Raw genomic sequence first — 11,948 nt, forward strand, 5'->3', positions numbered from 1 at the left:
AAAAAAAAAAAAAAAAAAAAAAAAGCCCCCTAAGGGCCATACATTATTTCCTGCATCACTTATTAAAACTTCTAGTCCTAGATTTTTAAAACTTCTTAAATTCAATAGCTGTACTCTACTCTAAATTCACTTCTCAAAAATATGATCCACAGACTTCGTGCATCAACATAAAGTGAAATTTTGTTAGAAATGATACTCTTGGGCCCTTCCTACCTCACAACTAAATCAGATCTATGGGTTGAGGGCAGGAATCTGTGTTTTAACATTCTCATCGGGAGATTAGGAAGCCTGATAAAGTCTAAAAAGCTGGTCTTTAGCCATGTTACTGGCCAGTCAAGTAAACTTGCTTTCTCTTTCTTTTATAGTCACATCCACTTTGCCATTCATGGCTCAAATCACACACACACACACACAAAAAATTGAAGAGTCTTCTATATCATTAAATTCTCAGTAACAAAAGCAAACAAAAACTCTCAAATTTTACAACAGTGATTAGTTAAAATGCCTAAGTCCCTATTCAATTTAAATACTGCAACAATTATGAATCAATTAAGGAAAAACAGTCACCCACCACTAACCTGGAAAGGAAACTGGTAAAAGAAACAAAAAGGAATTTCACAATAGCAGAAATATAAATAGCCCCCAAACATGTACTATAATATGTAAGCTTATCATTAATTAGTAAAGTTCACATTAAAACCACAGCAGACACCATTTGATACCTACCAAAATGACAGAAATTCAAAATTCAAGTAATAAAGTAGTAATGTGGATTTAGAGCAATGAGAACTCTCATCCACTGCTAATGAGAGTCAAAACTGGCATAGCCCCTTTGGAAAAGTGTTAGCATTATTTACTTATATATATATCCTATACTTAAGTGACTGCAATCCTATGTTCAAATCCCTTCAACCTGTTAACAAGACACATACAAATATATTTAAACCAGAACAGCTTATTAAAAAAAAAAATCAACATCCACCAATGGCAAATGAAAACATAAACTGAGGTATATTCACAGAAATACTATATAACAATGAAAAGAATAAGCCACACATAAAAGTATCAGTTTTTTAAATAACTGAAACATGAAACATAAGCGTAAGCAAAACACAGAATGCATACAATCTTCTCTCACACAGAATTCAAAACAGCAAAATTAGACCATTTTGTTGAGCAGGTGGTACAAATTATGGAGAATGGTCAGCACAATTTGCTATGGTTACTTTAGGTATGGCCTGAGATAGGCACACAGGGGCTTTAGGAATATGGTAACATTTTATTGTAATTAATAGTCTGCAGACTAACTTGTTAGTCTACGTATGTTACATAATTATTTTTAAAACGCAGTTAATAAAATCCTTTAATACCTTCTCAATGTATCGAGAATAAGAGTTCAAACTATTAAACACTTCCAACAAGATTGGTTGTGCAGTTCCCTCGGGCTATCTTTCTAGTAGCTCTTCTTGTATAAAATGGAAGGACGTGGGTAATACCAGACTACAACACGAGATTGAAATATAGAGCAATATAAAAAAATAAGATGTGTCTAGTATTTTAGTAATCTAAAAGGGGGCGTTGATAAACATTCCGAAGTTTCTGTACTGACCGACAAACTACAGCTAAGGTCATACCAGGTACCCTCTGATATTACTGTCTCATTCCTTCCTTATCAGAGCTCACTACATCAACATTATCAACCCCACCGGATCTTACTCATTTGGTTAACGCATTTCACTTCCCGACCGCCATAAAGTCCTGCAGCGCCCTCTTCACTTTTACAGGAGACAGATCCCACAACGGTTACACTTTGGGAGGGTTTTGACAAAAACAATAAGCTGAAAACACGTGGCAGCACCATACTGGCCATAATAAGGGCACAGTCTACCCTACCCCCCAATTATGAGCAATTATTCACAGGCACTTAATTACATAAAATATGCTATGTACGGCTTACATATTCAGAATCAAGCGAAGAAAAATATCGCAGTTCAACATTCAGCAACTTGAAGTTCTCGCACAACTTTACCTCGGTTCTCTGGCTTGGGTTTCTGGCTGCGAAATTCACTTTTCTCAGGTGCTGCAGGCGTCCCGTTCAGCGAGGAGGACGCCATTTTCAAACTGCTTCCGGTGGAGCCGGAAATGAAAGTGTTCTTAAATGTTCCGGCTAACATTCCTACTCAGAAAAATTAGTTCCGCAGAACTCAGAGGAGAATTCTGCGCAGTCTCCGTGCATACGTAAACTAAGGCCAGCGTGTATACGTAGTCTACAGGATTTCGCCTACAAAGGCCCACGGACAGCCGGGAATTTTATTCCCAGAATGTACTGCCGCTATGGCGTGTTACTGCATGCTGGGAAATGTAGTTTAACAGGGTGAGCGAGTTAGAATTGGTCTTACCAGTTGTTTTCTGGTTGCATTATAGTCTACCCTGGAACTGGGTATTGCAGTTTGGCTACCGAGTACAGTAGGGCTATCCTTGTTATCACTCGTTCATTCATTGCATGAATATTTATAAGATCAGCAGACACTGTATGTTCTGGGCATTGGTAGGACGTACAGTTAAAAATACATGTGGTCCTCCACACTAAAAACATGGCATGGCAGAAAGTGCTATTGTGAGTACTTTGTTGTAGGCACTTTATTTACATTATTTCTTATCCTATCTGTCGCGATCAAACTTCAAGCCCAGGCAATCTGACTATTCTCAGATTCAAAAAGGATACTATACATTATAAGATGCACACGTATTTGATGGAGGGCTAATAAAATCGACCAGGGTTGGGTAGTAGAGGAGCTTGGTCTTGAAGTGTTGTTTGCATAAATAGCATTTTATAGCAAATGTTTCTACAGAGGCTTTATTCTGCACATGCTTACGTACTTTCACTATTATTCATTTTATTTTTAATGACTTACTATTTGAAAAGGCTTGGGAATTTAATGGAGAATGGGGGAGAGGTTAACTAAAATACACTTATTCTTTATTGCAGCTATTAAGTCCATTTAAAAAATGCCTGCCTTTTAAATTACTACAGTTTACAGAGACCATGCTATACATATATATACTATTCTTTAGTTTCTTTATACTATTCTTCATAAACATTGAAAATTTCAAATTATTAATTTGAATGCCTCATGATCAGTGAGTCACAGCATCACTGGAATTTAGATAAATTTATGCAGTACTTATAGATATCAACATTCTTTTATCATTTTGAAGTTTCTTCTCAGTTGATTTTAGGAAACTTTAATATTTATTTTAAAATCTATCAACTTAAAATCAACTTACTATTTTATCTTTTCAAAGGTAAATATATATTTTAAAATCATTACTCAAAGGAATATAAAAACATGAATAATTAAAGGTCCTTTAGGCCCCCTATTATAGATGACATCACATCAAAAAATGTAACAGCTTTCCAAAAGAAAAGATTTATCAGGCCCCTTGAAGTCACTTTAATCCTCTTGCCTCAGCTTCCTGAAAGTTGTAATTACAGCTGTGCACCACCAAACCCAGTAATTTTGAATAGTTTTGAAAGGAAAGTTTAAAAACTAGAAACTGATTCATTGTAATGGTATCGGATAAACAAATTTTGAAATGCATTCAAGTAGTTCTTTTAAGAATTAAGCATTATAATATTAGCTAAAACTTGAAAACAGCCCATTTGCCCATCAGTTGGTGACTGTGGTTTTTCTATAAAATGGAATACTACTCAGCCATAAAGAATGATAAATTAGAGACATTCATAGGAAAATGGATACATACTGAGGATGTAATCTTGAGTGAAATAAATAAGTCACACATGTGTAAATACCAAATAGTTTCTCTGGTGTGAAAAACTATAATTGTACATAAAATCCTAATGGTATAATTGACAATGTGAAATAGGAAGAAAAGGACTAAAGGTGTAGGGGATTTGTGAAGGGTAGGGGAAAGGAAATAAGGGAAAAGAAAAAAATATGAGAAAAATGAAAAAATGGAAATAAAGTTTTTGTAAATAGGGAAGGGAGGAGGGGATGAAGGTAGAGCAGGGGTAAGGGGAAAAAAATGAGAACCAAGACCTGTCATGTAGAGGTACAAGATCCCAATGATGAATGTAACTGTACTGTATACCTAAAATGTACCAATAGATTCAATGAGAAAAGAATTAAGCATTATAATCAATATTCCATTTGAATAATTATAAAGGTTTAAAATCTCCAAAGTTTCTGCTGTACCGAAACTGTACCTGTTTTGTTTTTATTTTTGCCCTTTTTTTTTGTTTAGTACAGAGGAATTGTCTTGGACCACATATAAAACATACATAAGTAAATATATCTGTATTATGTAAATATATGTATATATGTAAATATATGTGTGTATGTAAATATAGTTGTGTGTATATATGTGTGTTTAAATATATTTGTAAATATGTGCATATATGTAAATATCTGTGTATATATGTAACAAGACTTTACTATAAAATATTTTTACTATATATTTTTTTAAAGGAACGAAGGGAGGGAGAGAGAAAGATAGGCTGCAGGTTGGACATGCCTACTGAGATTAAACAATGGTTTCTATTCATGGAAACTATTGGCTCTAGGTTCCTTATTCTAGAAAAAGGCCAATGAATCTAATTTCAGCTTCTTTCCGAAAATTTTTAGAGTTCAAAAAGCAAGTTGATTTTAAATAAATATTGAAAAACGATTCTGCTTCAAGGCCAGGGATTTAGCTCAGCGGTTCGGTGGCCTGCCTTGCAAGTGCAAGGACCCGAGTTCAATCCCCACTACCAAAAAAAAAAAGATTCTACTTCAAAAGGCTAGGAAGTACCTTATTCTTAACTAAACATGCCATGAAAGCAAAGTCATTTTGCATTATTTTTACCTACCTAGGGAAGCACTTTCCTAGTGTCTAAAGCCAGAGAGTCCAGATGGGCTCCTTGCTTGTCAATCTTGTTTCATTTCTCTCAACCCTGCCTCTGGGGTCCTGAACTTCTTTTGTCATTACCCAAACAATGAGATTTGTACATACAGAGGATGCCTAGGATTCAAAGACACTTATTCCTGCTTGAATATTCTTCTTTCCAGGCTACAGGCCAATAAAACATCAACATTTCATTGGGAATCTAATCTGGCCTCTCCTACTATTTATAGAGCAATCTGCCCTCTCTCCCTTTATGATTGCTCTCATTGAAAAGCAACAACTTTGATTTAATTTTCAGTTATTATATCCTTCCCCCTAAAGGAGAGCTGGAACACATTTCATAATATTAGATTCTACCATAGCAACAAAAGGCTCTTTAATGGATGCATAAATATTCAAGATTTAATCAGTGGCATATGAAATACATTGGTACTGCTGAGAATTATTATTTTATGCAAATAGGGCAAGTGAACTACAGTCTTTTATTTGTATACATGGTACTGCAGAAATGTTTAAGCTTTTTTGGAAGACATCTTTAGTCATTTATTAGTCTGTATGCCTTTCCCATCCTTCAAACAGAGGTAAAAGCAGATGGCTGGCAATAAGTGAAATTTTTGTGAAAATTTATTTCAAACATTTAATGGCTTTATAGTTAAACAAGCCATTTTTATGATGTTAATAAAATGTTGATTTTGCCTCTTTCTAGTTTCATATTCTCTAAAAAAATTCTAAGTATCTGGCACACAGGAAGATGTGAATATTCAAGCTTTAACATTACACATTATGACTCAACAGTGGGTTTTAACCTCCTTTGGTTACCAGTCCCATTATTAATACGAAAACATTTCCAGACCCTTCTCCTAGAAAAGCACATATATTTGAGTACACATCAAGGAACTCTCCCATAGAAGTCCTCACTGATCAATCTGTGAGGTTAAGTGTCCCTGCCTTGAAGCAACCTGAGTGGAGTTTCTGAGGCACCTGTTTCTGGCCTTATGCTCCCCAAGAAGGCAGAGGTGATGGAAGGACTTCTTAACCTTAGTAAAGAAGTACATGCCTTCCATAATTAAAATTCCAGTATGATTCACATACTTGCATATAGCTATATTTGTTAAGATTCCTTTGCAAATCATAGAAACTCAAAGTAACTTAAGCAAACAAGAGGATTTATGTTCCTATAAACTTGGGTATTGGAGCTAGGAGCTCAACAAGACCATAACCACATTTACACCCTCTCTTCATCACTTGCTTCTCTCCTCCTTCCTCTCCCCTCCCCCATCCCTCTCCGGCTTCCCTCCTTCCCCCTTCCTCCTTACCTTCTCCCCTTCCCTTCTCTGACTCTCTGTCTTTCTCCTGTCCCTCCCTCTTCTCTCACCCTCTCCTGGGCCCGCTGGCTCGTTACTCATTCTGAGTGAAGGAAACTGCCATGATCAGCCCTACGGAGAGGTCCCCATAGTGAAGCAAAGTCTCCCTCTGGAGAGCTTAGAAGCAGATCCTCTAGTCTTACTTTAGCGTTCAAATGACTACAGCTCTAGCTACTCTTTGATTGCAGCCTGCTGGGTGATCCTGAGCTTTAGGCTCCCAGCTGAACTGCTCACAGATTCCTTACTCTAGAAACTGTGGAGTTTTTCTTTTGCTTTGTTTTCTTTTTCTTTCTTTCTTTCTTTCTTTCTTTCTTTCTTTCTTTCTTTCTCTTTCTTTCTTTCTTTTTTAAACACTGGAAATTGATCCTAGAGTCTTCACATTGAACTACATCCTCCATCCTTTATTTTATTTTGAAATATGGTCTCACTAAATGTTTACATTGCCTAAACTAGGCTCAGACTTGCAAACTTTCCTCAGCCTCCCAGAATGTGAGGATAACTGGCAGAGGCCACTAGCCCAGGACTGGTGTTATTTTAAGATACTAATTTGGGGCGTAAGTTTTACTAACTAACACAAAATCGAAATAAGTCTAAGTATTCATCAAAATACTTGTAAATCATAACTCCTTTAACAGGCGTGTAGGTAGAAAACCTTTTTTTCCCAGTAAAAATATCTCTATTGTTCTTGCCACTAGAGGGCAAGTTGTTACAAATGATGAATTGAGTGAAGAATTAAAAGACTTACATCCCTGGAATGGAAGCGATCAGATGCAAAAAACCTTATCTCTAGCCAGCTCTGTTAAGTTACCCAGGAGGATGAAAATGTTGGGAGACCTTAATCCACAGACTAGATCTAAGTGTACAAATTCAGCAACATTTAGTGACCTATAAACTAGCTATTTATTGATTTTCTTGGTTTTGAAAATTACTAGATATAGAATAACCAGCAAAGATTCTTTTAAAATGTTTTTAAAAATCCTTTATGTAATTAACATATTAACATTCCTAAAACCCCAAAACTTCTAAGGACAATAACCATTCCACTTACCTGTTATTAGCTACTTACTGCATATTATGTATTACATATCTTTGTGTTTACTCTAATCTACTCAACAAATCTTTGACATTTATGCCCATCAGGGCATGAAAGTCAATATCGCATCCAAGGACATATAGCTAAAAAGAAGCAAAACAAATTTGATTCTAATATAAGTTACATTTCGTTGTAATGACTGCTTAGGGAACAAGTCATATTTTTTATTATACCAGGTGTTTGTTGTTTCTGGAAATATTTTAGTAGGTTGAAACATTTTAATAGTTACCACATAGCATGGAAAAGGAAAGGTACAATGATTTTGATGTCTCTTCTTCTTTTGTCCTTCAGAGAAACACACACACACACACACACACACACACACACACACAGCTTCTTCCCCTCATTTTACCTGACCAGCTGTGTCATGTTGGATCTTGGCTAATCTCCCTGCACGCTCCTCTTAGAAGATAGCTGCAGTGTAAAAAAGCTCAACTACTTCTACAAATTCACTCTGATTAATCCCAAGCTAGAAGAAGAGACAGAAATATCATGACTGAGGTTCTGGACAAGAGTGAGTGAAGAAGCAATCTTAAATTTCAAATGTTTTAACTTGTATAGAAATCATGTGGAGCAAAAGAACTGCCTAGTTTCAATTGCAAAAGCAGGCTGTTTATAGGTATTTGTTCTGAAACTGTTGTTATGAGATGTTTGTTTTATAGCAACAGACATTTGATGCACCTATCAATAGTTAAAATGGAATCATATTTCTCTTGACTTTCTTTTTTTTTGCTAAATGAAATGCAGTATCCTTTCAGAGAAATAAAATGAGAAAATAAAAGGATCTGTTTGGTAAAATGAAACAGGAAATCTTTTAGGTCCATAAAAGCCCTGTTAAATTAGGAGCATTTAATTTTCCTTTGTAATTTTTCTTCAAAAGAAAATTTCATATATCAGTGCCTGGATGTAACTGAAATTAACTAAATGTAGTTCTTCACTCTTAAGGGGTTATTTGCCTTTAGACAAAATCTGAAGAAAGTGAAAATCAGTACTGCTAGAATTTAATTTGTATGTACTTTCATTTAAATGATGACCTTTAAAATTCTGCTTTCTTCTCAAATTTCATATTTGTCCATCATTACGTTTTAATGTCACCATTTTACATTTTATATTAATTTTAAAATAACTATATTAAGGGAAAGAGGTAGATAAAGAAAAGGCACAGCATACTTGATTTATTTTACAGTCTATAGATATAATGTCAAAAAAATCTAACCTTGCAATGTCTATTATAGAAACTCATTGAAAACTCCTATGATAGTAAAGACATAAGTGATATGCCATTGTCTAAAACAAACCCAGTGAAAATTTTTTAAAAATTCCAATGCAAGATAATGGATTGGGGAGCAAAATCACATGAATGAGTAGTTTTTGTCATTTTTTTATATTGATCACATATTTGTGAACTAAATAGATCAGGAATTATCTTTACAGCATCAGATAAAATTCAATGAGATATTATAACTTTTAGGACATAAGCTTTAGCTAGATGAGAATACAGAATGGCTGAGACTCACCAGTGTTTTAAGAGGAATAATAATGAGATGAATAATATTATGATTAGGACAACCAGCGTAGCACCAAGAGGCATTCTTCAGATTGTAATTTAACAGGAAATAGAATGATAATATTCAGTTTATAGGATAATTTCTTTAAGTGTGGTGGGTTGACTAATGGTCACCTGTAACACCCAGCTGAACTGAATCAGTGTGGTCTGGGCGTGGAGGTGCCACCTGAGGTTTGTTGCCAATAGCCATAAAAAGAAAACTAGAGGGGAAGATCTCGGCCTGTTGATTTTCTAGGAGAAGCTTGTGGATGTTTTTCCTGATGTGAACTAGGCTGTTCTCATCAGAGGAGGAGCTTGGGGCCTTGCTGTCCCTGGGAATGGCTGGTGTTTTCATCAGGGGAACTCTGATCTTCACCATGAGCACCACTTACTTTCTTGCTCCAATGTGGACCCCTCAGCTTGGTGGCACAAATCCTTCATCTCACTGGCATAGGTTTTCTGGCTTCCACAACTAGCCTTTGGGCTTTCCAAGTGCAGATCCTCAATACGGACAAGCATAAGATATTGCAGTGGGCTCGAGGCCACTGACTGGACTCATGGAGGACTTTGCCTTGGACTCAAAGCCTTTAGCTGAACTTGTGTGGCAAATTGCTGGGATCCAGGCCCTCAGCTGGATTCCTTGGGGCTGTAGTGTGTGCTTAATCTCTTGCACAACTTTGCATTTGACTTTTTGGGTTATTATCATAAAATAATCCAATAAACTAAACTATGTGTCCTGTAGTAAATGAATTATCTTACCAAAATGCTGACTACAACAAAGGGGCACAAACTAACCTTTATTTGGTTTTGGTTTTGTTTTGTTTGAGATGGTCTCCTTCTGTAGTTCAGTCTGACTTCAAACTCACTATCCCAGGCTGGCCTTGAATTTGTGGCGATCTGCCTCTCTCTGCCTTCTAAATGCTGGGATTGCCAGCCCGTGTCACCATGCCCAACTACCAAACTTTAGACTTTAAAAGGACTCAAATCTTTTCTTTTTTAAAAACCACTGTGGAGAGCCTTATCTGCTCTGAAGAGTCCATAAAATAATGCTCTGATCTTTCAAAATCGCCACCAGTCCTGACTGTGTTGTGTCTCATCCCACAGTGAGCGTAAGTGTTTATAAATAGATTTAGTACAAGCAACAACAACTGATTCCATAATGTATTCTTACCTTGGGTAACAGATGACAGAGAAACAGCCATCTCCCCATTCCTTTCTGAGAAGGCAATCTGTGCAGTCTGAGAGCATTCTCTAGCCTTCTGGATTCTAAACATCATCTCTAGAATGGAATTAGAAAATTATCTGTGTAACCTTAGAACACCGAGACCACCCTTCTCCACTCCAGAAGGAAGCCATTGGAAACATAAGATAAACAGCAGATTCCAAAGATGTGACAAAAATAAAATGTTTTTGTAACTGGATGGTTATAAGATACAGGAAGAGAGAATATTAAAAGTAGTTAAACAGTCCAATTTACCATGGCAGATACTAATATAATCTCTAGTTCTCTACTTAACAGTATGTTTGGTTCAATATGCACAAAACTTTCTATGTTTACAGCACTGCCAGGTTATCAGTGTCTTCTCTGATGGTGGGACATTTTACTGAAAATATCTATCTCTTCACCCACAGATTCACGAAGAGGATGGATTTAAATATTCCTAAATTCTGGGAAAATGAGTGATGAGGTGGTCAGGAATGCGAACAGCTTAACAGCCTGAGAAATCTTCCCTACTCTAGTACAGTATTGGCTCTTTATCTAATTTCTTCTTCTGATCTGAATAATGGTTCACCCATTCCATAAAGATATATTATATTAAGTGGTTACTCTATCTCCCAAACTAATGGGATCCAGAAAAACTGCATTTACTAAGACAGATACTTAATGAGACTTATGTATGAGCTTTAGTGTAAAAGAGACAGCAGACACTAAACTGAACTAAAAGGCCAAATATTTTCAGTTAAGTACTACATACAGTTAGACACAGTGCTATGGAAACACACCATTGGAGAGTTCCTACTTTCTCCAGATGGTAGAAAAGAAAACGACTCCAAAGAGGTCTTTTTATCTGGGTATCCTAATGCAAATTAATGTTTTGGACTTTAGTTTTCTCAGATAAACTAAATGAATAATGGAATAAATGAATTCTATAGTCTCTTCCAGTGATAAGTTGTTGAAGTCCTACTCAACTCTCCTCAATTCAATGACATGTTCAAGGTCTTTCTCTTCAAGGACAGTCTGAAGGCTCACTGGGGACTAAGTGCTGACAATGGTTATGTCTTTGATCATCCAAAGACTGTGAGTGGAGTGTGAAGAGTGAAGCTCAATTTTGCAATCCTGAGATTCTCACTTACCTCTGATGAAATTGCTCTGGAAAGAAAATCCATATGATAACCTCTCAAGATCTTTTTGTTCCTGGAGAGTACTCCCTTTTTGGTCTGGAGAATACTTCCTTCTAATCCATAGCAAGCTGTTGCATGGCCTGAAAGTTCTGCCTCAGAAGTTGGCACCCACTCATTTTCCCCCCAAAGTAACCAAGCAAATTAGCAAAGACCCCAATTATCAGACCTTCCCTTACCAAAACTAGAGCTGAGTCACATATACAACAAACACATGGAAGCATCTCTTCAGTTTCCATAGTTTCCAAGGTAAACATGCAACATCTAGAAGATGTTGCAGTATGATTTTTTTTCCTATATCCCTTTCTTGTTTTCCTCTACTATTGGGGCTTGAAGAAGCTTAACTAAGATTTTTCTTTCAAGTAAGAGTAGCTATAAAGCAGACAGAAAATGTGTTTAAAAATATTAGTCTGCCTCAAAGTGCATATCATGGATCATATTTCCTACTCTAGAGAAAACATTTCTCAATTTCTCAGATACTTAAACATTTTGGGAATATGAGAAGTTATTTGTGTCTTATTAAAAAAGGAATTTTGACAGGGCTGGGGATTTAACTCAGTGGTTTGGTGGCCTGCCTTGCAAGCGCAAGGACCTGAGTTCAATCCCTGGTACCAAAAAAAAAAAAAAAAAAAAAAAAAAA

The 11,948-nt window shown here is 36.1% G+C and overlaps 1 protein-coding gene across 3 annotated transcripts in view; it reads right to left on the minus strand.

Moving 5' to 3' along the window:
- Nucleotides 1–10,187, minus strand: part of Krr1 (KRR1 small subunit processome component homolog) — a 22,167-nt gene extending 11,980 nt beyond the window's left edge. The window contains exons 1-2 of one of the 3 annotated variants that reach the window (XM_033763783.1): nucleotides 10,080–10,183; nucleotides 2,030–2,124 (exon numbers count right to left, since the gene is read on the minus strand). In XM_033763783.1, coding sequence (XP_033619674.1) covers nucleotides 2,030–2,124; nucleotides 10,080–10,156 — 172 coding nt within the window. In that variant the 5' untranslated portion in view covers nucleotides 10,157–10,183. Of the gene's footprint in view, nucleotides 1–2,029; nucleotides 2,125–7,714; nucleotides 7,747–10,079 lie in introns of those variants that run through there. The other 2 variants (XM_010639559.2, XM_010639560.2) reach the window with 2 other exon arrangements.
- Nucleotides 10,188–11,948: the final 1,761 nt, after the last annotated feature.

Source organism: Fukomys damarensis, unplaced genomic scaffold (genome assembly GCF_012274545.1).
Source record: "Fukomys damarensis isolate Sample0158 unplaced genomic scaffold, DMR_v1.0_HiC HiC_scaffold_15, whole genome shotgun sequence".
Taxonomy (NCBI): Eukaryota; Metazoa; Chordata; class Mammalia; order Rodentia; family Bathyergidae; genus Fukomys; species Fukomys damarensis.